The sequence below is a fragment of the Oncorhynchus nerka genome, linkage group LG4, assembly GCF_034236695.1.
Source record: "Oncorhynchus nerka isolate Pitt River linkage group LG4, Oner_Uvic_2.0, whole genome shotgun sequence".
Lineage (NCBI taxonomy): Eukaryota > Metazoa > Chordata > Actinopteri > Salmoniformes > Salmonidae > Oncorhynchus > Oncorhynchus nerka.
The window spans coordinates 90927249-90954544 of NC_088399.1; the positions used below are offsets into that span (position 1 = coordinate 90927249).

General features: G+C 43.5%; 1 protein-coding gene across 2 annotated transcripts; it reads left to right on the top strand.

Annotated features, from left to right (window-relative positions):
* Nucleotides 1–2075: 2075 nt before the first annotated feature.
* LOC115116584 (thyroid hormone receptor-associated protein 3-like) lies at nt 2076–26290 on the top strand. 2 transcript variants are annotated; one of them, XM_029645080.2, is made up of 11 exons: nt 2076–2179; nt 8421–8572; nt 15954–16790; nt 17666–18301; nt 19496–19671; nt 20659–20770; nt 22837–22912; nt 23710–23873; nt 24153–24426; nt 24784–24951; nt 25225–26290. In XM_029645080.2, exons 2-11 carry the CDS (start codon nt 8451–8453, stop codon nt 25462–25464), a joined length of 2805 nt encoding a protein of 934 aa, XP_029500940.1. In that variant the 5' UTR covers nt 2076–2179; nt 8421–8450; the 3' UTR covers nt 25465–26290. The 2 variants fall into 2 exon arrangements, with proteins under 2 accessions (XP_029500940.1, XP_029500941.1); XM_029645081.2 differs by lacking the exon at nt 25225–26290 and having other exon boundaries at nt 24581–24866.
* The last annotated feature ends 1006 nt before the right edge of the window (nt 26291–27296 follow it).

Below are 27296 nucleotides of genomic sequence, written 5' to 3' on the forward strand. Positions count from 1 at the left end.
ATATACTGTAGAGCTTGGGTGGACAGACAGATGGTCATTTAGATGATATACTGTAGAGCTTGGGTGGACAGACACACGGTTATTTAGATGATATACCGTAGAGCTTGGGTGGACAGACACACGGTTATTTAGATGATATCCCGTAGAGCTTGGGTGGACAGACACACGGTTATTTAGATGATATCCTGTAGAGCTTGGGTGGACAGACACTGTTATTTAGATGATATCCTGTAGAGCTTGGGTGGACAGACAGATGGTCATTTAGATGATATCCTGTAGAGCTTGGGTGGACAGACACACGGTTATTTAGATGATATCCTGTAGAGCTTGGGTGGACAGACAGACAGTTATTTAGATGATATCCTGTAGAGCTTGGGTGGACAGACACACGGTTATTTAGATGATATCCTGTAGAGCTTGGGTGGACAGACACACGGTTATTTAGATCAGGGTTTCCGAAACTCGGTCCTGGGGCCCCCACTTGGTGCACGTTTTGCTTTTTATCCTAGAACTACACAGCTGATTCAAATAACCAACTCGTTATCAATCTTAGATTATTTGAATCAGCTGTGTAGTGGATTTGCCCCAGCCAAGTAAAAAATAATTGTGCCTTAATTTTCCCTCATCTGAATGGAAAATATCTGTTTTCTCATGTAACACATCTCAGTTTGTACTGAATTGGCTGACTCCTCCTTGGCTATGGATGCAGATTGGCACGGTATAATATCCCATTGAATACAAAGATGAAAAAACGCTTCAGGGGGGGGAAACCATGTCCAACGAGCCAACAGTGAAATGACTCCAGATTCCCACAATGCATTCTCTCTGTAAATGGATAATGACTATACAAATATTTTGCATTGGCTAATATAATCCTCTACATGAGTTTAAATACATACACATACCATTTAAACCCACACATGGGATATTCTAGACTGCTAATTAGGCTATAAGAGCCAAAAGTGTCAAAGGAGCAAATATATTTTTTTCTGACTCAAGACGTTTTGCAATCACTGGATGCTCTGCCTCATAGGAGAAGACATTGAATGATTTTACTCTCCAGTCCCAGCCTAACCTTGTCCCCAGGCTCAATTTCTACCGCATATAAAGAGAGAACCAGCTGGTGGAGGAGATTAATCCCAGCCTTACATCACAACAACAATATAATGTAAAGACTGTAGTTAAAAGATTTTTGTAAATTCTACAGGCATGCACGGTGTCTCTTGTCTAACACCAAATGGTGTCAGGGAGCAGAATCACCCAACAGGTTGCCCGGAGGCTTCGTCTTCTCTTCCACCCCACACACAAATTGGGTTGAGGGGTATTATGTCAGCTGCTCTGACTAAAATAGTGTGTTGCTACGTGCAAGTTATGTACAGTTATGTACCGGACACAAATCAAGTTAATCTTCCTGTTGGCCTCATCGATGTGCAGTACGTTTTCAGTCTAGTTTTCGGGTTTACAGAAAATTTCTCCAGTCCTCACAGTGGTATGTGAAGTTTTTCCATTTGTTCAGATTGGATGGGAGCTATTATGTGACACGGACAAACTAAAGGACCTATTGAATAACCAGTAATAGAAAAGTTATTCATGTTTTGGAAGAGAACAGGTTATTGTTTCTAGTTGGCTAATTGGATGGTATCTATTGCCTACCTACTTATCCTGAAACCTTGCCAACTTTTTTATTTATGGAACCATACTAAGTGATGACAGGGTCAAGGGCATTGGAATGTGTGAATGGAATGTGGATGTCCATGTTTGTCTTGTTGGAATGTTTACATCCTCAGCTGGAAATCTGACACCTTTTGGTGAGCTTGTTGTTGGGTTGATAGAGTAAATATATTAAGTGATTTGCACGAGCAAACAAATAAAATTAAACCAAATGGTATTTATATATATATATATAAAGGGCATAGTATGTAGTATTTATTTAATATTTATGACTGTTACTACTGTTATTTAACAATATGTAAATTAGAGGATGGTCAATTAAGTCATGCTTTATTTTTCTTTAGGGACAGATAATTCGGACAGGTAACGTTAGCTAGCTAACTGATTGCAACATGTTCAAGTAGGAAGCAAAAGGGGGTTGGACGCATGTTCATTCAGATTACTGGTAAAGTGAACAGTGCAGACTGACTGTAGGCTATTTCGCGCCCAAGAAACTGCTTCCTACCAGGTAAGAACATGCCATAACAGGTTTTCACTTAGTATATTTCACAGTAGTAGCCTATAATAGTTACTGTCTGATTAGTATCGTGCTTTTAACTAATACTATGCCCTTTTAAATCAATTGAGGTGGGCGCAATCCTCAAGATTGGACAAATCCAGGAAGGAAATTTGACCTCGATAGCCACTGCTGCGTAGTAGGCGACCAAAATGTGGCTCACATTTGGCAGCTAACGTTAGTGTACGGCAGTGGTGGATATCGTTTTTACATTACGATATCTCAGAAATGTATTTTACATCAAATAAAAGACATGACGTCGTCGTCCCTTGTCCTTAGCAACTCGCTATTCGGTGTTTTTTCGGGGGGTTGGTTTGGCTAGCATAGCAAGCCAGTCAGCTTGCTAACTGTTAGCTTTTTTGTTGTTGTTGCAAACATTACTTGGTTAGATTATAAATAAACTAGCTAGTTTCGTGTCAAACAAGTCTGAGCTAAGTGAATTTTTTTTTGCTTTACAAACCAGTATTTTTGCTATTGCCGTTTTTAATGGTCAGTCAAGGAAGCTAACCAGCTAACTAATGTTACCTAGTTACCCTCACCCTGCTCCACTAACTGTCTCCGGCCACTGATAAAATACCAAAATATTACTTATTTTATGTCTACTCTCATTATAGAGCTCAGTGTTGGGCCAGAACTGTTTTGTTAGAGAAATAGGCAGGCATTAGGCCTAGTGCAACATTTACAACGTCTAGATTCAGCCTGTGAGATCAAGTGAATCCTGTTTAGTAAGTTGGTTTGCAGCGCAACATAATTGTTGTTCCTTGGACAGGAAATACCACTTTTATAACTGAACAGACCATGAGACTACCTACATTCCTATTTCATAAAGGTGCTTCTCTGTGTGCTATGAGCAAGTACAAAGATTGATTAATGCCCCTTGACTTAGTCCACATTTTGTTTGTAGATTATTTAATACATTTTGTACTCTGGCTGTATTCAAAATGTATTAAATAATCTACACACAATACCCCATGATGACAAAGTGAATTTCTTAAATGAAATACAGAAATGTCTCATTTACGTAAGTATTCACACCCCTGAGTCAATACTTTGTAGAAGCAAGCACCTTTGGCGTCGATTACAGCTGAGTCTTTTTGGGTATGTCTCTAAGAGCTTTACACATCTGGATTGCATTATTCTTTTAAAAATATTCAAGCTCTTTCAAATTGATTTGTTGATCACTGCTAGACAGCCATTTTCAAATCTTGCCATAGATTCCCAAGCTGATTTTTAAATCAAAACTGTAACTAGGACACTCCGGAACATTCAATGTCGTCTTGGCTTGGTAAGCAGCTCCAGTGTTGAGTTGGCCTTGTGTTTTAGGTTATAGTCCTGCTAAAGGTGAATTCGTCTCCCAGTGTCTGTTGGAAACCTGGTTCAGTCGGCTTTTTATCAAGGGTTTTTCCTGTAGCTGTATTCCATTGAATTTTATCCTAAAAAAAACTCCCTAGTCCTTACCGATGACAAGCATACTTATAACATGATGCGGCCCACACAATTCGCCCACTTATCAGGAGAACATCCCTGGTCATCCTGATCTGGCGGACTCACTAAACACAAATGTTTTGCTTAGAAAGGATGTGTTGGAGTGTGACCCTGGCTAGCCGTAAAAATAAATAAATAATTGTGCCGTCTGGATTTTTTTTATCATTCATACTTTTGATACTGAAGTACATTTAAAACCAAATACTTTTAGACTTTTACTTAAGTACTATTTTACTGGGTGACTTTTACTTGAGTCATTAAGGTATCTTTACTTTTACTCAAGTATGAAAATGTAGTAGTTTTTCCACCACTGACCAAAACACAACTCTTTACGTCTTTGACACATTGTTTACAGTATTACTTAAGTGCAATATGCTGAAATCTCTCCGCCATTTCCTAGTTGCTACATTTCTAACAGTAAAGTTTGACAAAACCAGCAATCATTGTGTAGTGTATCATTGTAACATCTGAACTGTGGATTTTTTTCTCCATAACTTTTTTTTTTTTTGGTGTCGTTTGAAGCTGGTGTACAAAACAGAAAGTAAAAGATGCAATAACAAATCTTAAGCACAGGAAGCATAGAAATAGTGCATATAGAACGGATCTACCGCTTCTTAGACTTGCTTTTTAATGAGAGTGACAGGTGTACAACTCAAATTTCTATGTGAATTTGGTTGGGTCACCCAAAAAGTTAAATATTGTAGCTTTAAGTGCCCTGTTGCAAACAGGATGCATGTTTTGGAATATTTTTATTCTGTACAGACTTCTTTCTTTTCACTCGGTCATTTAGGTTAGTATTGTGGCATAATTGCAATGTTGTTTATCCATCCTAAGTTTTGTCATATCAGAACCATTAAACTGTTTTAAAATTACAGAGCAGTTTCCTTCCTCTCCGGCAACTGAGTTAGAAAGGACTACTGTATCTTTGTAGTATTTGGGTGTATTGATACACCTTCCAAAGCCTAATAACTTTACCATGCTCAAAGGAATATTCAGCATCAAGCTTTTTATTTTTATTTACACATCTACCAATAGATGCCTTTCTTTGCGAGGCACTGGAAAACCTCCCTGGTCTTTGTGGTTGAGTCTGTGCTTGAAATATGCTACTTGATTGAGAGACCTTATGATTATCTGTATTTGTGGGGTACAGAGATGGGGTAGTTATTAAAATATCATGTAAACTTCTATTATTGTCTATACAACTTATAATGCGATTTGTTAAACACATTTTTACTCTTGAACTTATTTAGGCTTGCCATAACAAAGGGGTTGACTACTTATTGACTCAAGAAATTTCAGCTTTACATTTTTTTTTTTATACCTTTTCTACAAATGAAATTCCGCTTTGACATTATGGGATATTGTGTGTAGATCAGTGACACAGAATCTCAATTTAATAATCAGGCTGTAACACAAGTAAATGTGGAAAGTAAAGTGGTGTGAATACTTTCTGAAGACACTACATGTAGGCTACCTTACAGTTAACCCCTCAAATATTTGAAAGAATCTTGTTTTCCTAGCAATAAAATAGAAAACGCAGAGCACTTGACCCCTGACACTCTCTTGGACCCATTTGGGCATAGCGGTCTCTCTACTGGTAATGGATACATTTGGATAAGTCTTTGGAAACCAGTGCTAGCAATACTAGTGTTATTGGAAAAAAATATTGTATTTCTTCATTCAACATTTTGTTTTGAGTGGTCCGGAGTTTTAGATGAGTTGCGTTAGAGTTTAAGAAATGCATGTTTTTTTATTTTATATATATGATCTGCAGAGAATGGGAGAAACTCCCCAAATACAGGTGTGCCAAGCTTGTAGCATCATACCCAAGAAGACTCAAGGCTGTAATCGCTGCCAAAGGTGCTTCAACAAAGTACTGAGTAAAGTGTCTGAATACTTATGTAAATGTGATATTTCATGTTTTATATATATATCCATTTCTAAACCTGTTTTTGCCATGTCATTATGGGGTATTGTGTGTGTGTAGATGGATGAGAAGGGTAAAAAATGATTTAATCCATTTTAGATTAAGGATATAACGTAACAATGTGGAAAAGGTTAAGGGGTCTGAAGCAGAGCCAGACATTACCCCCCATGGAGTTTCCACAGGCTGTGTATCTTGTTCTGGTTCTATAGTCTCTCTTCACTCCCCACCCACACTACCATGCATTATGGGTATGGCTGCAAAATAAAGACAAGCTGTTGCTAAAAAGCATTCTAAGCCATTCTCTCAACTGTCTTGTAATAGATTCTGACATTGTGTAGCTTCTATTTTTTTAGCCATGTTTTGACTTCTTTTCTCCACAGGCACTGTGAAGGTCATTTGGTGGTGGTGGGGGGGGTGGGCTTTTGGGGATACTGGCGACTGCCAGGGGGTCAAGCAGGCGAGGGCAGTGGGTCTTGTTGACAGGGGACAAGTTGTCAAGTCACTGTTCCAGACCTGAGGTCTCAACCGTTCTAGAAATAGGATGTGTCCCAAATGGAACCCATTTCTCTATATAGTGCACTACTTTAGGCCAGGGCCCATAGGACTCGGGTTGAGAATAGGGTGCCATTTGGGATATAGTCAGTCAGTGATGATGAGGTCTCCAGAGGACAAGCCAACAGAGCAGCAGGACCTTCTGGCTTCTGGTTGCTGATAGGCTCCAAGAAATCTCTGGGGGCCACGATTGATTTTTCCTCATTGTGTCGGACATTTTGTAGTGAGGTTTTGACAGTGTGAAATTGTGTTGTAATGCGTTTGTTTATTTGCTAAATAACTTTTTCTCACCAGCTAGTTTTATTGTAGATTTGTGTTTAGGCTAATAACTTCCTCATTCTAGGCTCGTCTACTTTTGTCAGCATGCTTAAAGTTTGAGCACTATATAAAACACAAACGTTTATACTTAAATCACCCCATCCCTCCTGTTGTTGGACAGGTACATCTAGTTGTATATTTAGTTGTCTTTATTTCAATGATGTCCACTTCGTTGTTCTACCTCACATCATACCCAAACCGAACACGCGTAATTTGATATGTCCCCCCCCCCCCACACACACACACCAAACGCGATCACGACACGCAGGTTGAAATATCAAAACAAACTCTGAACCAATTATTTTAATTTGGGGACAGGTCGACAAGCATTAAACATTTATGGCAATTTAGCTAGCTAGCTTGCAGTTGCAAGCTAATTTGTCCTGGGTTATAAATATTGAGTTGTTATTTTACCTGAAATGCACAAGGTCCTCTACTCCGAAAATTAATCTACATATAAACGCTCAACCGACTCTTTTCTAGTCATCTCTCCTCCTTTTTTCTTTGGACTTTATATGGCGATTGGCATCTAACTTACATAGTATTACCACGACGAGGAGCGACCTCCATTCATCTTTCAATCACCCGTGTGGGTATACCCACGTGCCATCTCCTCATTGATTATCTGCTCCAATAAACCAATGAGGAGATGGGAGAGGCAGGACTTGCACTGCGTTCAGCGTCACAAATAGAACTAACTTCTATTTTAGCGCTTGGCAACACAGACGCTTGTTGGCGTGCGCAATGATTGAATAACATGTATGTGTAAATGTATTTTGCAACACGCACATGACGTGAGAGGTGTGGTCAGCATGTCAGGACCTTATATGGTGTCTGGTTCTACTTCTTGGTTCTACCTAAGAGTAGTCTGGGTAGCCGCTAATGGGCTCAAGACTAAGGAGATGATTGTGGACTACAGGAAAAAGAGGACCGAGCACGCCCCCATTCTCATCGACGGGGCTGCAGTAGAGCAGGTTGAGAGCTTCAAGTTCCTTGGTGTCCATATCACCAACAAACTAACATGGTCCAAGCACACCATGACAGTCTTGAAGCAGGCATGACAACCTATTCCCCCTCAGGAGACTGAAAAGATTTGGCATGAGTCCTCAGATCCTCAAAAGGTTCTACAGCTGCACCATCGAAAGCATCCTGACTGGTTGCATCGCTGCCTGGTATGGCAGCTGCTCGGCCTCCAACCGCAAGGCATTACAGAGGGTAGTGCGTACTGCCCAGTACATCACCGGGGCCAAGCTTCCTGCCACCCAGGATCTATATACCAGGCGGTGTCAGAGGAAGGCCCTGAAAATTGTCAAAGACTCCAGCCACCCTAGTCATAGACTGTTCTCTCTGCTACCACACAGCAAGTGGTACCAGAGTGCCAAGTCTAGGTCCAAGAGACTTCTAAACAGCTTCTACCCCCAAGTCATAAGACTCCTGAACATCTAGTCAAATGGCTACCCAGACTATTCACATTGCCCCCTCCACACCACCACTGTCACTAGGATCTGTAACAGTGGACTGTGTTTTGTAGACATTACCCTTTGCCAAAGTTTCAAAAAGTGTGTTTAGGAGTGCAAGGGCAATTTTGAGTTATTGCACACGTGCACTTCAGAGTAGGCGTTCCCTAACGGAAATCTGCAAATTAATGCTTGAACAGGCCAATAGGATCTCACTAGCTCGTGCTTGGCTCTGCCCACCTCGTTGCTTGTTTTGCCCACTAATTAATTTGCTCCCATTGGAAATGACTCTCTGGTCTATCTTGGGTTGTTTTTTTAAAATAACTCATCTTTGCTTATATGGTCTCTGTGCTTAGTTTGGTCAACAAACAGGTTGGGCACTGTTACTGTATAAAACACCCAAGTGTATTACCAGTGCATACCAACATCACTCATCCCTCTCGTTGTTGGACAGGTAAACCTCTAGACAGGCCTGACAGTGGAGATGTCTAAAGCGCCAGATGGCCCCGCAAGGACCCGCTCCAGATCAAAGTCCAGGTCCAGGTCTTGCACGCGGTCTCGTTCCAGAAGCCGCTCCCGCTCCAGATCCAGGAAGCACCGCTACAGGTGAAGTTTATAATCACTTCCTTCCTCTAGTGTATGGAGACTTGTCATCAAACCCTGTTTTCCATACATTACTTGGACATATACTTGCCATATATGCCTACTATGAGAATGCTACACATTTTTTTGCATTGTAATTTCAGAATGTCCATAATATATCTGGTGCTAATAGTGGAATGATAGTTTCACATTTATGAATTACTCGCCAGTGTTGTGATTGGCTGTGATATTTTATTTTCCCCTGCTGGATCGACATCTGTTGTCAAATGGGGAAAGCTGTTCTGACTGGGTGTATTATCTAGTGGAAATCGCACATTTCCTGGTTGCTGAAATTCTACATTGTTCACTCGGTTCTTTTTTTTCACAAAGTCAATTAATCTAAATCGCTGTGAAATATATTTTCAGTAAATAACAAAAAAATATTGTTTTTACAACTGTTTGTAGCTGGCAGAACAAAAGCAACTTTAAACCGCGGTAAAAGCAATATTTTGTGTTATTTACTGAAAATATATTTCATTGCGACTTTGTTATTGAAAAAATATTTAGCATTAGGTTTAGATGGTACAATTTCCTACACACTTCCATGCTTGTTTTCTCACTGAGCGATTTATGCTAGATAACACAGCTACAAAGTCTGAACAGCTTTCCCAGTTTGATAACTGAAGCAGCTCTGGCTGGAGAAATCAATAGGCCAATATCATAACCAATCACAACACTGACAGCCAAGTACTAAAAAAATCATATCTCTAATTTTGTCAAACTTATGGACGATTCACTATATATATATATATACAGTGGGGAGAACAGGATTTGATACACTGATTTTGCAGGTTTTCCTACTTACAAAGCATGCAGAGGTCTGTAATTGTTATCATAGGTACACTCCAACTGTGAGACAGAATCTAAAACAAAAATTGCATGACATAAGTATTTGATACATCAGAAAAGCAGAACTTAATATTTGGTACAGAAACTTTACAGAGAGCATGTTTCCTGTAGTTCTTGACCAGGTTTGCACACACTGCAGCAGGGATTTTGGCCCACTCCTCTATACAGACCTTCTCCAGATCCTTCACTTTTCGGGGCTGTCGCTGAGCAATACAGACTTTCAGCTCCCTCAAGATGATCTATTGGGTTCAGGTCTGGAGACTGGCTAGGTCACTCCAGGACCTTGAGATGCTTCTTATGGAGCCACTCCTTAGTTGCCCTGGCTGTGTGTTTCGGGTCGTTGTCATGCTGGAAGACCCAGCCACAACCCATCTTCAATGCTCTTACTAAGGGAAGGATGTTGGTGGCCAAGATCTCTCGATACATGGCCCCATCCATCCTCCCCTCAATACGGTGCAGTTGTCCTGTCCCCTTTGCAGAAAGCATCCCCAAAGAATGATGTTTCCACCTCCTTGCTTCACGGTTGGGATGGTGTTCTTGGGGTAGTACTCATCCTTCTTCTTCCTCCAAACACGGCGAGTGGAGTTTTGACCAAAGCTCTATTTTTGTCTCGTCAGACCAGTTGACCTTCTCCCATTCCTCCTCTGGATCATCCAGATGGTCATTGGCAAACTTCAGACGGGCCTGGACATGCGCTGGCTTGAGCAGGGGGACCTTGCGTGTGCTGCAGGATTTTAATCCATGACGGCGTAGTGCGTTACTAATTTCTTTCTTTGAGACTGTGGTCCCAGCTCTCTTCAGGTCATTGACCAGATCCTGGCATGTAGTTCTAGGCTGATCCCTCACCTTCCTCATAATCATTGATGCCCCACGAAGTGAGATCTTGCATGGAGCCCCAGACCGAGGATGATTGACCGTCATCTTGAACTTCTTCCATTTTTCTAATAATTGCGCCAACAGTTGTTGCTTTCTCACCAAGCTGCTTGCCTATTGTCCTGTAGCCCATCCCAGCCTTGTGCAGGTCTACAATTGTATCCCTGATGTCCTCCGCTCTCTCCACTGGCTTCCAGTTGAAGCTCGCATCCGCTACAAGACCATGGTGCTTGCCTACGGAGCTGTGAGGGGAACGGCACCTCAGTACCTCCAGGCTCTGATCAGGCCCTACACCCAAACAAGGGCACTGCGTTCATCCACCTCTGGCCTGCTCGCCTCCCTACCACTGAGGAAGTACAGTTCCCGCTCAGCCCAGTCAAAACTGTTCGCTGCTCTGGCCCCCCAATGGTGGAACAAACTCCCTCACGACGCCAGGACAGCGGAGTCAATCACCACCTTCCGGAGACCCCCCCCCCCCCCTTAAAAGACCTAGATGCACTATTGTAAAGTGGCTGTTCCACTGGATGTCATAAGGTGAAAGCACCAATTTGTAAGTCGCTCTGGATAAGAGCGTCTGCTAAATGACTTAAATGTAAAAATGTAATGTAAATGTCCTTACACAGCTCTCTGGTCTTGGCTGTTGTGGAGAGGTTGGAGTCTGTTTGATTAAGTGTCTGGACGGGTGTCTTTTATACAGGTAACGAGTGGAAACAGGTGAGTGGAGAACAGGAGGGCTTTTTAAAGAAAAACTAACAGGTCTGTGAGAGCCGGAATTCTTACTGGTTGGTAGGTGATCAAATACTTATGTCATGCAATAAAATGCAAATTAATTACTTAAAAATCATACAATGTGATTTTCTGGATTTTTGTTTTAGATTCCGTCTCTCACAATTGAAGTGTACATATGATAAAAATTACAGACCTCTACATGCTTTGTAAGTAGGAAACACTGCCGATTTTGCATGATATCAAATACATGTTCTCCTCACTGTATATACTACCTTTCAAAAGTTTAGGGTCACTTATAAATGTATTTTTAATTGAATTTTCTTTTATTTTTAAGAGAAACACTTTTTTCTCCATTTAAAATAACATTAAATTGATCAGAAATACAGTGTAGACATTGTTAATGTTGTAAATAAGAATATCTGCATAGGTGTACAGAGGCCCATTATCAGCAACCATCACTCCTGTGTTCCAATGGGACCTTGTGTTAGCTAATCCAAGTTTAACATTTCAAAAGGCTAATTGATCGTTAAAAAAAACATTTAGCAATTATGTTAGATGAAAACTGTTGATATGATTAAAGAAGCAATAAAACTGGCCTTCTTTAGACTAGTTGAGTATCTGGAGCATCAGCATTTGTGGGTTCGATTACAGGCTCAAAATGGCCAGAAACAAAGACATTTCTTATGAAACTCATCAGTCTATTCTTGTTCAGAGAAATTAAGGCTATTCCATGCGAGAAATTGCCAAGAAACTGAAGATTTCGTACAACGCTGTGCACTACTCCCTTCACAGAACAGCGCAAACTGGCGCTAACCAGAATAGAAAGAGTGGGAGGCCCCGGTGCACAACTGAGCAAGAGGACAAGTACATTAGTGTCTAGTTTGAGAAACAGACGCCTCTCAAATCAAATGTATTTATATAGACCTTCGTACATCAGCTGATATCTCAAAGTGCTGTACAGACACCCAGCCTAAAACCCCAAACGGCAAACAATGCAGGTGTAGAAGCACGGTGGCTAGGAAGAATTCCCTAGAAAGGCCAAAACCTAGAGAGGAACCAGGCTATGAGGGGTGGCCAGTCCTCTTCTGGCTGTGCCGGGTGGAGATTATAACAGAACATGGCCAAGATGTTCAAATGTTCATAAATGACCAGCATGGTCAAATAATAATGATCACAGTAGTTGTCGAGGGTGCAACAAGTCAGCACCTCATGAGTAAATGTCAGTTGGCTTTTCATAGCCGATCATTGAGAGTATCTCTACTGCTCTTGCTGGCTCTAGAGAGTTGAAAACAGCAGGTCTGGGACAGGTAGCACGTCCCGTGAACAGGTCAGGGTTCCATAGCCGCAGGCAGAACAGTTGAAACTGTAGTAGCAGCACGGCCAGGTGGACTGGGGACAGCAAGGAGTCATCATGCCAGGTAGTCCTGAGGCATGGTCCTAGGGCTCAGGTCCTCAGAGAGAGAGAAAGAAAGAGAGAATTAGAGAGAGCATACTTAAATTCACACAGGACACCGGATAAGACAGGAGAAGTACTCCAGATATTCCACACTGACCCTAGCCCCGACACAAACTACTGCAGCATAAATACTAGAGGCTGAGACAGGAGGGGTCAGGAGACACTGTTGCCCCATTCGATGATACCCCCGGGCAGGGCCAAACAGGCAGGATATAACCCCACCCACTTTGCCAAAGCACAGCCCCCACACCACTAGAGGGATATCTTCAACCACCAACTTATCATCCTGAGACAAGGCCGAGTATAGCCCACAAAGATCTCCGCCACGGCACAACTCAAGGGGGGCGCCAACCCAGACAGGAAGATCACATCAGTGACTCAACCCACTCAAGTGACGCACCCCTCCTAGGGACGGCATGAAAGAGCCCTAGTAAGCCAGTGACTCAGCCCCTGTAATAGGGTTAGAGGCAGAGAATCCCAGTGGAGAGGGGGGAACCGGGCAGGCAGAGACCGCAAGGGCGGTTCGTTGCTCCAGAACCTCTCTGTTCACCTTCACACTCCTGGGCCAGACTACACTCAATCATATGACCCACTGAAGAGATGAGTCTTCAGTAAAGACTGAACGGTTGAGACCAGGTTTGCGTCTCTCACATGGGTAGGCAGACCATTCCATAAAAAATGGAGCTCTATAGGAGAAAGCCCTGCCGCCAGCTATTTGCTTAGAAATTCTAGGGACAAGTCCTCAACTGGCAGCTTCATTAAATAGTACCCGCAAAACATTCTGTTGGACCAAACCTCAAATGCAAATAGCGATTTGAAGCCGCTTGTCAGAGGAAGATGTGATATCTCACCTTTATTGTGAGTGCCGGGGGCGCGAGAGGAAGAGGCGACGTGACATGTTTCACCCTCGCAAAAATAAACCCTATGCATTTCTGTGGGCTTATTTTGGACAGAAGCTTGTCGCCTGCGGAGACATGAGCATCTAATATAATTATTTGTGTGTCCGTTTTCGGGAAGTTTGTCTTGCATAATCAACAAACATAAGCACTGCATCACCAATGGGTGCATAAATACATACATAAATCACAAGCAATAACTACAGCAGACAACACATGGATACAGTCCGTCATTCCGTGTGGGAATGAAGGCTTTCTGGCCTCTGTATCGGTGGCCTGGCGGTAGGAGCTGGTCCTGGTTCAGTGGATGCTCCGTCATTCTATTCATATTTCTGGAGTAAATTGGAAGGTCCACACAGCACAGAGGGAGCAAAGCTGACGAGACCAAAAAGATAACATGAGAACAACGGACATAAATGCTCATAAAAAATAACAACCAGGATTCACGCAATATAACAGTTAGGCATTTCAAATTAATACGATATATCGCCCAGCCCTAAGTAATACTGTGAAATCATTTTAGCGCTATAACATATTTATAATGGACATTTTCTGAAATGATACATAAATAAAATCCTGTGTTGCACCTTAAGATATACTATTGGTACACTGTTGAGTAAAAGGTTCATTTTTATCCTTTTTCTTTGCTAGGATAAAAATGTAACTTCATATTTATGATGGGGTTAAAATGGCCACCTCTTAACCATAGAACACATTTTATATTATACATCTTATATTATACAATCTATTTCCCATCAGTCTTCTGTTTTGAACTGAGACAGAATGAACTAATGCACCTACATAACATGCAGTCAGTGACCCATAAGTTTTATTCATTATTGAATATTATTATCCTTTTGTTACATCATTTTAAGATGAGTGAGTCATCATTTGGGTCAGTTCTTTGCCCTGGAGAAGGGAGGTCAAACAGCATTCAGCACTTTGTGCGTCTGTAATGACTTCCATGAGGAATTCTGGGCCCAGTGTTGGTTACATCTCAACTTAGTTATATGACTGAGCATGTTTTTATTGATTGGCTATTGTTAAAGTTGGATCCCCCTCAAGCCACTGTGTGTTTTTGCCATACAGTGGCTTGATAACAGGATGCTCGGGACCTCTTTCGGTGAAATTATTTTATTTAAAAAAAAATTTACCTTTTTTTATTTAACTAGGCAAGTCAGTTAAGAACAAATTCTTATTTTCAATGACGGCCTAGGAACAGTGGGTTAACTGCCTTGTTCAGGGGCAGAACGACAGATTTTTACCTTGTCAGCTCGGGGATTTGATCTTGCAGCCTTCCAGTCCAACGCTCTAACCACTAGGCTACCTGCCGCCCCAATGCACAAGACAAGCGCCGTCCATAATAAATGACTTGTCCAAAAGGATGGCTGGAAGTGCTTTCACAAAGAGAGAGACGTGTCAGAAGGAGAGGAAGTGTTGCCTAGCCAGGTCAAACACCCTCTTCCCACTCCCTCCTACAGGGATTAGAGTAGAAATGCTTTCCCATTTTGGCCCAACTCTTTCCACTGCTCCAGTCCCTCCACTCACACACTCGTCAGATAAAGGGAGTCCCTCACTAACTACTGTGAGTACGCTATGTGGCTCACTCCTCCCAGACTCTTTCAATGAAAAAGCTCAAGAGGTAAGTGGATGGGGGATTTTATACACTGGATTTGGCAGTTTTCCCCACTGCGGTACATGGGTAGAAACCAATATCCTGTTCGCTTGCTGTCTGGGTTGTCGTTCTACTTCACATTCGTCCCTCTAAAATGTGCCTGCTACTTCGCGTTTTCCTGGATTTGTAGGAGTAGTGTGCCGATGTACTATGGGGACGCTACTTTCACTGTTCTTTTTCCGCTTCACATTATTTCCATGGATTTAAGCACCGATGTTAGAATCCTTTATATGTGGTGGAGGTAATCATCTTCATGTCTAAAACCTCCAGCATTTAACCAAATACATTGGCTACGTCTTCGTTTGTTGGTTGAGAATGTCACAGGGTAAGCAGTATGAACATGTTGTATTCCATATGGTGCCTGATTGGGGATTTCTCCTTCTCTGTCCATCACGTTACTCAAAGGGCACCTTGAAGTGAAGTTGTTTGAATGTTGAGTGTCTTCAGAGGGAAAAGGTTGGCTGCGTTGGTCCCTGGCTGTGTTGTAATAGGCGCTAATGTGTGGTTTAGTAGCTCCTCCAAGTGGACAGAATACTGTAACGCAGTCCCCCCGTCCCATCCACTGGGACCACTGCCAGTTAACAAACCGACGGTGTATTTTATTTAGCCTGACCGTCTGTTCTCTCTGAGTGAATTGTCTGGAGAATGAAAAAGGGCACACCTGAGTTGGTGAGGTGCAGGCTGCCGAAACAAAACCATTTTATTATTTTACTCTGACTGTATACTCCTACTCAGTCCAACTTAACCAGACAGGGTTGTCTCAAGGTGTACATATGTTTACTGTTTTTGTAATGTTTAGGCAACCTTCTGAAAAGTGTACCAACATTGACTTGGCTACACAGTATCTTTAACAGACTTCTCTCCTAGTTCTAGGTCACGTTCCCGCTCCAGATCTCACTCTCCGTCCCACGGCAGGAACTATCCCACCAGAGACTACCAGAACAACCGGGGTTACCAGAGGGGCTACAACCGTGGCTTCCGCAGACCCTTTTACTTCCGCGGTAGAACCCGGGGCTTCTACCCTCGCCAGGGTTACCAGAGAGGAGGTAACAGCTACGGCTACAGAGCCAACAACTGGCAGGGGGGGGGCTACCGGGACGGGCCGCCCCACGACCAGGACCACCACGGTCCTCACAGCCCCAGGAGAGGGAGATCTCGGTCCCGCACGCCCCGGAAACGCTCAGGCAGCCGCAGCCACTCCCGGTCTCGATACTCCGACCGTTCGTCCTCCAGGGGTTCCAGACGGTCCCGGCGGCACCACAGCTCCTCTTCCCGCTCCTCTTCCCCGCGGAATCGCCGCAGCAGCCCCGGCTCAGGGAAGCCTGGCTCTAAAGATGTAAAGGACAAGACTACACCAGCAGAGGCCAAGGAGGAGAGGGGAGGGGCTGGGGAGCAGGTAGGAGGACCAGGGGGAGAAGGCAGCAGTCATGATAAGGCCTCTGCTGGGAAATGGCAGGGTCTGAGTGACTATAACAACAGCCCCAAATGCAGCAGTCCGGCTGTTGGTGCCAAACAGGGGAAGTCGGAACCCAAAGGGTCATTGTGGAGAACCATGGGCAGCACTGGCGGTGTTCCCTCTACCAAGAGCCCACCAGGCTCCACCAAGGCCGGGCCGACGGCCTCCACCAGTGGGTTTGGTTTCTTTGGCAAGGAGGATCCCACCAGAGCAGACGATAAGACTGCTATTTCCTCTGCTTTCAAGAAGTATGTTACCCTTTTACCCACTTTTTCTTTCCAGTTTGTGATTGTAATGATTTATTTTAAGATTGTTCAGTCTGCACAGCTACAATAGATTTAAAAGAATGGATGCCATTGCCACTTCTCAATTTAAATGCATATAACAAAATTGGAAAAGTCACTGCTGTTGTCCTCTGCATTTTGTTATTATACCCTTATTTTACTGGGTAAGTTGACAGAGAACACATTTACAGCAACAACATGGGGAATAGTTACAGAGGAGGGGGGGAATGAATCAATTGGAAGCGGAGGATGATTAGGTGGCCATGATGGTATGAGGGTCAGGTTGGGAATTTAGCCAGGACACCAGGGTTAACAACCTTACAATAAGTGCCATGTGATCTTTAGTGACCATGGAGAGTCAGGACACCCGTTTACCTGCACCCTACACAGGGGGGGGGGGGGGGGGGGCAGCAATGTCTCAAATCACTGCCGTGAAGCATTGGAATATTTTTTGGGGGGGCACCAGAAGAAAGAGTGCCTCCTACTGGCCCTCCAGCACCCCTTCCAGCAGCATGATAACCCTCTAACTTAAAGGGTGATGATTATGTAAGTATCATTATTCAAATATGAGTCCTGGTCAGTCTATTCTACGTATTCAATGTCATTCCCTGGTATCGTCAGTCTTCTGTGGTTGTGTAGTCGTGTTTCATTAGATCATCCAACATTCTACCACGTGATGAAATGTCTTTTCATTTTAACATCAACGCCCTGTTAGAAAATCTGGATTCTGTAACGATAATAGATTTGAATCAACATTCTCCTTTTGTATAACACAATGTAAAGGTCCATATGTATAACACAATGTAAAGGTCCATATGCTTCTCTGTCTGATTGCCCAGGTTCTTGGCAGAAAACAAGAACAAAAAGCAGCAGCAGCAGGCGGCAGCAGAGTGGGAGAATGGCCAGGACGGAGACAGCAGAGAGAAAGGGAACAGCAAGATTGGAGGAGGCCTTTTCAACATAACAGCAGCCTCCTTCAGCTCCAAGGCCGATAAGTCTCTGCCCTTCCTGGAAAGAGCCGAAGAGGCCTTCCTCAAGTCTCAGGCTGCTGAAAGAGAGGAGGAGGAGGTGGTCAAGCCCAAAGGAGCCACCCTGACAACACGGGATGTGTTTGGGAAGTGGGAAGACGAGCCCCATTACTACCCCCTGGGGAAGGACGAGGAGAGACGGAGAGACACGGCCGAAGACTTGGATGAAGACCTGGAGCACATGGAAGAGGAGCTTTACCGCAGCCGCAAGCAGGCCTCCAAGAAAGAAGAGAAGTCCAAGAGGAAGGAGAAGAAGAAGGAGAAGAGTAACAGGAGGAGTCCATCTCCCGTCAGCGCAGCAGTGCCCCCTAGGGGTTCAGGCAGCGGGGAGAAGGACAGGCCCCTAGCCCTGTTCCCCATCAATAGGTTGGAGTCACACCTACCCCGGTCCTCTGGGAAGAGGGAGGGCTTGGAGCACAGTATCAACACATTTGATGAAATGCCCAGGTAAGCAGCATCACCAATGTCCATCAACAGACTGTTTGGATGGTTAATAGTTTCTGAAACTGGCCTAGTTCTTAACTTCTTGGCGCACCCATCCCGTTAGCGGGATCATTTTCGTCAATATCCACTGAATTGCAGAGCGCCAAATTCAAATTGAATTACTGAAAATATTTAATTTTCATGAAATCACAAGTGGAATATACCAAAACACAGCTTATCTTGTTGTTAATCCACCTGGCGTGTCAGATTTCAAAAAAGCTTTACAGAGAAAGCAAACCAAGCGTTTATGTGACGACATTTCTCTCAGCAGACAAAACATTACAAACAGCTAGCAGCAAAGTAGATTGGTCACGAAAGTCATAAAAGCAATAAAATGAGTCGCTTGCCTTTGATGATCTTCGAATGTTTGCACGCACTAGACTCCCAGTTACACAAATGTTCCTTTTGTTCGATAAAAATTATTTTTATATCCATAAACCTCCATTTGGTTGGCGTGTTTTGTTTAGTAATCCACAGGCTCGTGCGGTCACGACGGGCATAAGAAAATTCCAAATAGTATCCGTAAAGTTCGTAGAAACATTTCAAACGTTTTTTTATAATCTATCCTCAGGTTGTTTTTACAATAAATAATCGATATTTCAACCGGACGGTAGCTTTTTCAATAGGAGAGGAATAGAAAAGGTCTGCTCCATGCTGCTCGCGCATGGAAAAACTCTGGGGACACTCGGCTATACACTGACACGATGTGATCATTCTCGCTCATTTGAAACTGTCTAAAGACTGTTCACACCTTGTGGAAGCTATATTAAAAGGAATCTGGTTGATATCCCTTTAAATGGAGGATAGGCATGCAACAGAGGTTTCAAAATAAGTGGCACTTCCTGTTTGGATTTTCCTCAGGTTTTCGCCTGCAATATCAGTTCTGTTATACTCACAGACAATATTTTGACAATTTTGGAAACTTTAGAGTGTTTTCTATACTAATCTGCCAATTATATGCATATTCTAGCTTCTGGGCCTGAGAAATAGGCAGTTTCACTTGGGCATGTTTTTCATCCAAACATCAAAATACTACTGCCCTAGTCTCAAAAAGTTAACTCTGCGTATAGTTTTGGATATGATCGAGGGGTTAACATTTTTATGGAACTCTGTCACGGTTTTGAACACAACAGTTTCAGCTTGTCTTTCTCTTCTCAGCTCTTCTGGAAGTCTGACTAAGGAGCGTGGTTTGTCCAGGGATCTGGTGCATCCCAGTAAGAAAGATCCCGGACAGTTCCGCTCCATTTTCCAACACATACAGGCTGCTCAACTCCAACGCAGCCCCTCCGAGCTGTTTGCGCAGCATATTGTCACCATTGTGCACTACATCAAAGGTAAGCGCTGCTTATGGTTGATCGTATTACCAGTCATGACTGAAGTCAGATTCCACGGGATCGTTTAGTCACGGTAATTAGGCTTCTCCAAGCTCTGATACTGCTGATGGTCAATAGTAGCCTACCAAACTCTACAGTCCCTCTAATCCCTCTGACATCAATGCAAATGTCATCAAACACTTCATGAGCTCATGTTGTGCAACATTTCTATAGGCTATGCAATTGCTTAAGAAATGGCCTGAAGTGTTCCATCAGCTTTCTATAAACTTTGCCTACTATATTTTTCTCAACTTCCCTAATATTAACCTCATTGCTTATATTTACAACAGGAGGCTTGTATATATTTACAACCTGGCTGGCTTGAAAATGAACCACAGAAAATCACCTTCCATTTGCTATGCATAGTGGTCAAAAATAGTAAAAAATAAAGAAAAACCCTGGAATGAGTAGGTGTCTACACTTTTGACTGGTACTGTATTTTAATTGACACTCAATTACCGTGAGACCAGCAGTTACATGTGTTAGACGGGTGATGAGCTGTGCTTGCTTTTCTCCAGACATAGAAGCTTTACATTAAGGATCTTTTGCCTTTATGCTCTTGAGTCTTTCACATGCCTTTTTCTCAGGAGTGTCTTCCATCAGGCTACTCTCCCATAAATCCCAATGTTCAAGGATGATCGAAGGAAATTGCATGCACCTGAGTGTCATAGCAAAGGGGGTGTGAATACTGATGTCAATGTATGTAAATGATGTCAATTAGATGCATGTGTTTGATTTTCAATCAATTTGCAAAAATGTCAACATGTTTTCACTTTGTCATTAATGGGGTATTGTGTCTAGATCAATTTAACTCCGTTTTGAATTCGGGCTGCGACACAACAAAATGTGGAATAAGTCGAGGAGTATGAATACTTTCTGAAGGCCACTGTATGGAAGTATTGTCTGCGTTAGTGGTGTCCAAATATAAACATTGTATCTGTCCTCCAGCACAACATTTCCACTCTTCAGGCATGACTTTAAGTGAGCGATTTGCCATGTACCAAAGAAAAGCAGCTGAGATGGAATTGATTAAACAAAGGAAGAGTCCAGAAATCCACAGGTAAGTCATTCTCAACCAACATTGTAGAAAATACAGATAACTGCCAAAATAAAGGAAACCCTTGAGGAAATGAGGGATACAAAGTATATTGAAAGCAGGTGCTTCCACACAGCTCTGGTTCCTGAGTTAATTAAGCAATTAACGTCCCATCATGCTTAGGGTCATGTATAAAAATGGCTATGCCTTCATAGGATGACAATGCACCCAGCCGCAGGGCACGAGCGGTCACCTGAATGTTTTGATGAGCATGAAAACGATTTGAACAATATGACATGGTCGTCTCAGTCACCAGATTTCAACCCAATTAAACACTTACGGGACGTTCTGGTGCAGCGCCTGAGACATCGTTTTCCACCACCATCAACAAAACACCAAATGATGCAATTTCTCATGTATCATCCCTCCAATATCAAATGTATTTATATAGCCCTTCTTACATCAGCTGATATCTTAAAGTGCTGTACAGAAACCCAGCCTAAAACCCCAAACAATGCAGGTGTAGAAGCACGGTGGCTAGGAAAAACTCCCTAGAAAGGAAGAACCCTAGAGGGGAACCAGGCTATGAGGGGTGGCCAGTCCTCTTCTGGCTGTGCCGGGTGGAGATTATAACAGAATATTGCCAAGATGTTCAAATGTTCATAAATGACCAGCATGGTCAAATAATAATAATCACAGTAGTTGTCGAGGGTGCAACAAGTCAGCACCTCAGGAGTAAATGTCAGTTGGCTTTTCATAGCCGATCATTGAGAGTATCTCTACCACGCCTGCTGTCTCTAGAGAGTTGAAAACAGCAGGTCTGGGACAGGTAGCACGTCCGGTGAACAGGTCAGGGTTCCATAGCCGCAGGCAGAACAGTTTGAAACTGGAGCAGCAGCACGGCCAGGTAGACTGGGGACAGCGAGGAGTCGTCACGCCAGGTAGTCCTGAGGCATGGTTCTAGGGCTCAGGTCCTCCGAGAGAATTAGAGAGCATACTTAAATTTACACAGGACACCGGATAAGACAGGAGAAGTACTCCAGATATAACAAACTGACCCTAGCCCCCCGACACAAGCTACTGCAGCATAAATACTGGAAGCCGAGACAGGAGGAGTCAGGAGACACTGTGGCCCCATCCAATGATACCCCAGGACAAGGCCAAACAGGCAGGATATAACCCCACCCACTTTGACAACAAACAGCCCCCACACCACTAGAGGGATATCTTCAACCACCAACTTACCATCCTGAGACGAGACAGAGTATTGCCCACAAAGATCTCCACCATGGCACAACCCAAGGGGGGGTGCCAACCCAGACAGGAAGATCACACACTCAACCCACTCAAGTGACGCACCCCTCCTAGGGACGGCATGGAAGAGCACCAGTAAGCCAGTGACTCAGCCCCTGTAATAGGGTTAGAGGCAGAGAATCCCAGTGGAGAGAAGGGAACCAGCCAGGCAGAGACAGCAATGGTGGTTCGTTGCTCCAGAGCCTTTCCGTTCACCTTCACACTCCTGGGCCAGACGACACTCAACTATAGGACCTACTGAAGAGATTAGTTTTCAATAAAGACTTAAATGTTGTGATCGAGTCTGCATCTCTCACATGGGTAGGCAGACCATTCCATAAAAATGGAGCGCTATAGGAGAAAGCCCTGCCTCCATCCAGCTGTTGCTTAGAAGTTCTAAGAACAATTAGGAGGCCTGCGTCTTGTGACCGTAGCGTACGTGTAGGTATGTACGGCAGAACCAAATCTGGAAGATGGGTAGGAGCAAACCCATGTAATGCTTTGTAGGTCAGCAGTAAAAAGCAATTCTGGTTTGTGGCCCAATTCCATATTAAGACACTTTGTTGGTGTTTTCTTATTTTGACAGTTACCTGTTGGTTTGCCTTTTGACTGACATTATGAGATTTATTTAACACAAATCAAACATTCCCTGTGGATTTATAAAGTTGTGTGTGTCGCTGTTACTCCAAAATAGTTTTGAGAAATATTGAATATTCTTTGAGACCGTTGTGTGACCAGTACACACGTTTAGTGTAGCTGTATCCAACCGTCCTTTTGTTTTGTGTCCCCCCTCCCAGGAGAATCGATGTCTCCCCCAGTGCTTTTACCAGACACTCTCACCTGCTTGAGGAGCTGGAGGACTGCAGCTACAAGGTGAACGGCCTCTTTTGGCATTTGAAGTAAAACAGGGGATTTGAGACGATCCAAACAAAGCAGCAGTGTTCAGCTTTGTGCTTTTCTTTTAAAGGAGATAAGAGTCTAAATCAAAAGAGCCCAGTTGTGTATTGTAATGCCAAGCGAGCCCCCCGAGCCTAAGAGATCATATGGTTATTGAGCTGTTATGTACGTACATACGTACCCACCCAAGCAAAGGCTAACAGGAAGTGACTTAAGATGCTGTGTCCAAGCATCTCAAGGGACCCTAAGCAATGCCGTTGTAAGTATTTTTCTCAAAACAAACAAGCAAAATATATTCAAGTTCAGTACAAATGATTGTGTTTTTGAAAATCTTATCTTAAAAACTGCTGTTTTAACTATGAGGTGTGTAGATGTCTTGTCTGTAAATGTGTGTCTGTTACTTGGCCAAGTTACTCAGTTTAATAGAAGCCTTAGAAGATTAACTTAGTTTCCATTAACACACATTATACTTGAGTACATACAAAATACTTTGCTATAAAACATTGTAGTTATTTGAAAGAAAAGCTGTTAACATCAAGTTGGCCTTGTATCTCAGGAGGGCTGCATTTTGTGTCCTCATCAGATGGGGTCCAAAACTAAAACAGTTTAACAAGTTCTGTCTTTTTTTTTATTTTTTACTTTTGAATGTGAAAAGACATCATTACATTTTGTCCATTGATAAAGTTATTAAGTGGTAGGATGGTAAATTAGAAGTTGTGTTGTCCGAAGCGAAAGCGATCACTAACATAGACAACACTTCTATATCTACACAGGATCGGGGTAGAACAGCGAAAACGGACCCAATGGACCTGCGTCTGGATATAGAGCGCCGTAAAAGGTTTTCTGGGAAGGAGCAACGAGACGGGGGCAAGGGCTCCCAAGGACCCAGCCAAGAGAGGTCCTCAGAGAAATCTTCCAAACGCCACAAGAAATCAAAGTAGGCTTATTATATCTTAATGTAAAATCACCTCCCTATAGTCTCTTCCCATTGTCTTACGTCAGACAGCCCAATGAGCTGGTAGCGTTGGAATGAAGCCATCTGCTTGAAGACAATGTTTTCATCCTTTTAAATTGTATCTTTGATTAAAATGTAGTGATACAAGCTATATGTGACACATTTTCACCCTTCTCCATGATTTCCTGTTTTGCACTCCCAACTATAGAGGCAGTCAAAATGGAGACTAATTCAGATTTGCTCTTTACCCTTCACTCTCAGAAAAAACAAGAAGAATCGTAATCGCTCTCCATCCTCCTCCTCTTCCTCCTCCTCTCCCTCTCCCTTCAGAGAAGGGTTCAGAGGTAAAGACCACATGATGGGGGAGGAAATGGAGCATATGGACCAGGGCTACAGTAAGCCTCGCTTCGGGTCCCGTGACTATGAGGGTCCCATGGATAGGTGTCCCCCCCGTGACTATGAGGGCCACATGGATAGGGGTCCCCCCCGCGACTATGAGGGCCCCATGGATAGGGGCCGAGGACGTGGAGGATTTGTAAGTTCTGCTCTCCGTGTGGTGTATTCTACTGTTACACATTGTGCCTAACTGCACAATTGGAATGATGTGATTGATTGTCTTGTAATATACATCAGTGACATTCAAAAACTCAACACTCTGACAATAGGCCTGATTCCTCTTTTCTCCACAGCCAACTGAGAGCCCCTAGTGTTCTCTCTCGTTCCCTCCCTCTCTCCCCCTCCTGCTTTCTCTCCCCTACTCTTTCTCCCTCTTTCTTTCCCCCCTATAGCTGTCTTTTTCTCTCTCCCACAGCAAAACTGACCCAAGATCGGTGTCTGGGGCTGTAGAGTGAAGTTGCCCATAGTCTGACCAAGTTTGTTCTGGTGGTTTCAGCTTCCCAGAGTAAGAGGAGGAGGAAGGGGCTGGAATAGGGGTAATTACCAAGGTAACACAAGCAGCAATGGCAACCCCCCTCCTAATATGAACGCTGCCCCCCCAGAGCGCCCCCCAGATGAGGACTGGGACCCAGAGTACACCCCCAAGAGCAGGAAATACTACTTTGTGAGTTTCACCACTTCCTGTTTTAGCACATGTTATTTCTTTGTCTGAAATGGCACCCTTTTCCTTTTTTTATAGTACACTACATGTGACCAGTGATGCTCTTGATTTGAATATGGAAACCTGGTCTCAATTGTGTTTCAGTATTGTGATCGTTGATCTTCTTAGCACTCAGGGACATTAAATAGAACATGAATACATTAAAACATGTTCCTCTACTGATGCTGGTGCAGTGGTTGTTTTCACTGACCTCTCTCTGGCCCATCCACCTTACAGCATGATAACCGTGAGGACGAGAAGACATGGCTGGAGAGCTGTGGCCGAGGGGTCTTTCCCCACAGCAGGGGTCGCTTCATCTACCGCAAGGGGGGCAGAAGCCCCAACAAGTGGACTCATGACATGTTCCAGACTGGCGAGGAAGGGGGCGGGAACAAGGAGGAGGAGCACCACAAAGAGTTGGACCAGAAAGACGACAACCAGGCCGCCGTAGACCCCTCAGCTTCCTCCAAACTGTAGTAGAGGACTTAGGCCCTGTTACTTCTCTTGCTCCTCCTCCTCCATCCTCGTGCTCCTCCTCCATCCTCTTGCTCCTCCTCCATCCTCTTGCTCCTCCTTCATCCTCTTGCTCCTCCTCACCCATCTTCTACCACCAGAGCTTTCTGTCCATTTGTGAGAGGTCATCTGATCCTCTGAGACCATCTCTGTGTAGGCTATAGGAGCCTGCACACAGTCACATCAGAATGTACATGATACACTGGTCTTTGTATTGTTGAGACAGTGCCACTTTCAGTAAGTTGTGAAAGAGATGTTGAATTGAACTTGAGTTTAAGAGCAATACTTTTTTATTTTAATTTTAATTACTTCCAGTAATTTGTTTCTGTTTCTGAGTGTTTAATTACTACCAGTAATTTGTCTTTGTTTATCTGTCTGTATTTGCTTTATTTGTTTTGTGAACAGCTGACTGGTTTTCAGTTGTTTTCTGGGTCTGCAATGGTGATGGTATTGCAGCTACATTGATTTAAAACTTCAAGGACTAATTATTTTCCCTGTTAAGACATTGAAATGACATGCATTTGTGCCTTAAAGTGTATATTCATACATGGTGATATATGTGCATTGCTCTAATTTTGTGCAAATGTTCTGCTGTACTAGCTAACGCAAGCCTTTAGCTAAACAGGTGTTTTGGGCAATGATAAGTTTCTGAGGGTATTTGCATAACCATTTGGACTCGAACTTCCCCACCCCATTGGACCAACCTACTGTGGGTACTGAACCTCCCCACCCCATTGGACCAACCTACTGTAGGTACTGAGAACTCCCCACCCCATTGGACCAACCTACTGTGGGTACTGAGAACTCCCCACCCCATTGGACCAACCTACTGTGGGTACTGAGAACTCCCCACCCCATTGGACCAACCTACTGTGGGTACTGAGAACTCCCCACCCCATTGGACCAACCTACTGTGGGTACTGAGAACTCCCCACCCCATTGGACCAACCTACTGAACTCCCACCCCATTGGTACTGAGAACTCCCCACCCCATTGGACCAACCTACTGTGGGTACTGGTACTGAGAACTCCCCACCCCATTGGACCAACCAACCTACTGTGGGTACTGAACTCCCCACCCCATTGGGTACTGAGAACTCTCCACCCCATTGGACTGTGGGTACTGAGAACTCCCCACCCCAACCTACTGTGGGTACTGAGAACTCCCCACCCCATTGGACCAACCTACTGTGGGTACTGAGAACTCTCCACCCCATTGGACCAACCTACTGTGGGTACTGAGAACTCCCCACCCCATTGGACCAACCTACTGTGGGTACTGAGAACTCCCCACCCCATTGGACCAACCTACTGTGGGTACTGAGAACTCCACATTAGAGTTTCTCAGATTGTCCCATTTGAGAATTCTTCATCATATCCTAAGCATTTTCATTACAGCCATTACTTCTGCTCTCCTACTTTTTGGGGGGTTGAGGTTTTGTATGTGGTGCCCCCCCCCTCCTGTTGATACTGGATGTTTTTCTGTTTTTAAAGCAAGGATTTTCACTGTAAAATGAAAGGACTGTGACAAAAAATAATTTGTTTCAGATTAAATTAAAAAGTAAGTTTAAAAAAAAAAGTCAATATTGTTATTGAGGCCTTTATCGTGGGAGATAAGTGTTTATATAGGATACTGTATGTTTTAATAACATTTTTGAAAATGGATCAGTTTATGGGCTTGTCGAAGTCCTTCAGTAATGTTCTTTATCAAAAGGTAAACTTGGACTGTTGAGGTTTATGTCATAAGATGTAGAGAACATTTCCCTGTATGTGGCAAGTACTGTCAAAGTATAATT

Coding starts and splice junctions, on each gene's coding strand:
- LOC115116584 (XM_029645080.2), top strand. CDS start 8,451: ATGTCTAAAGCGCCAGATGGCCCCGCAAGGACCCGCTCCAGATCAAAG. Junction 20,771..22,836: donor AAGAGTCCAGAAATCCACAG/GTAAGTCATTCT, acceptor CCCCCCTCCCAG/GAGAATCGATGTCTCCCCCA. Junction 24,427..24,783: donor GCCGAGGACGTGGAGGATTT/GTAAGTTCTGCT, acceptor TGGTGGTTTCAG/CTTCCCAGAGTAAGAGGAGG.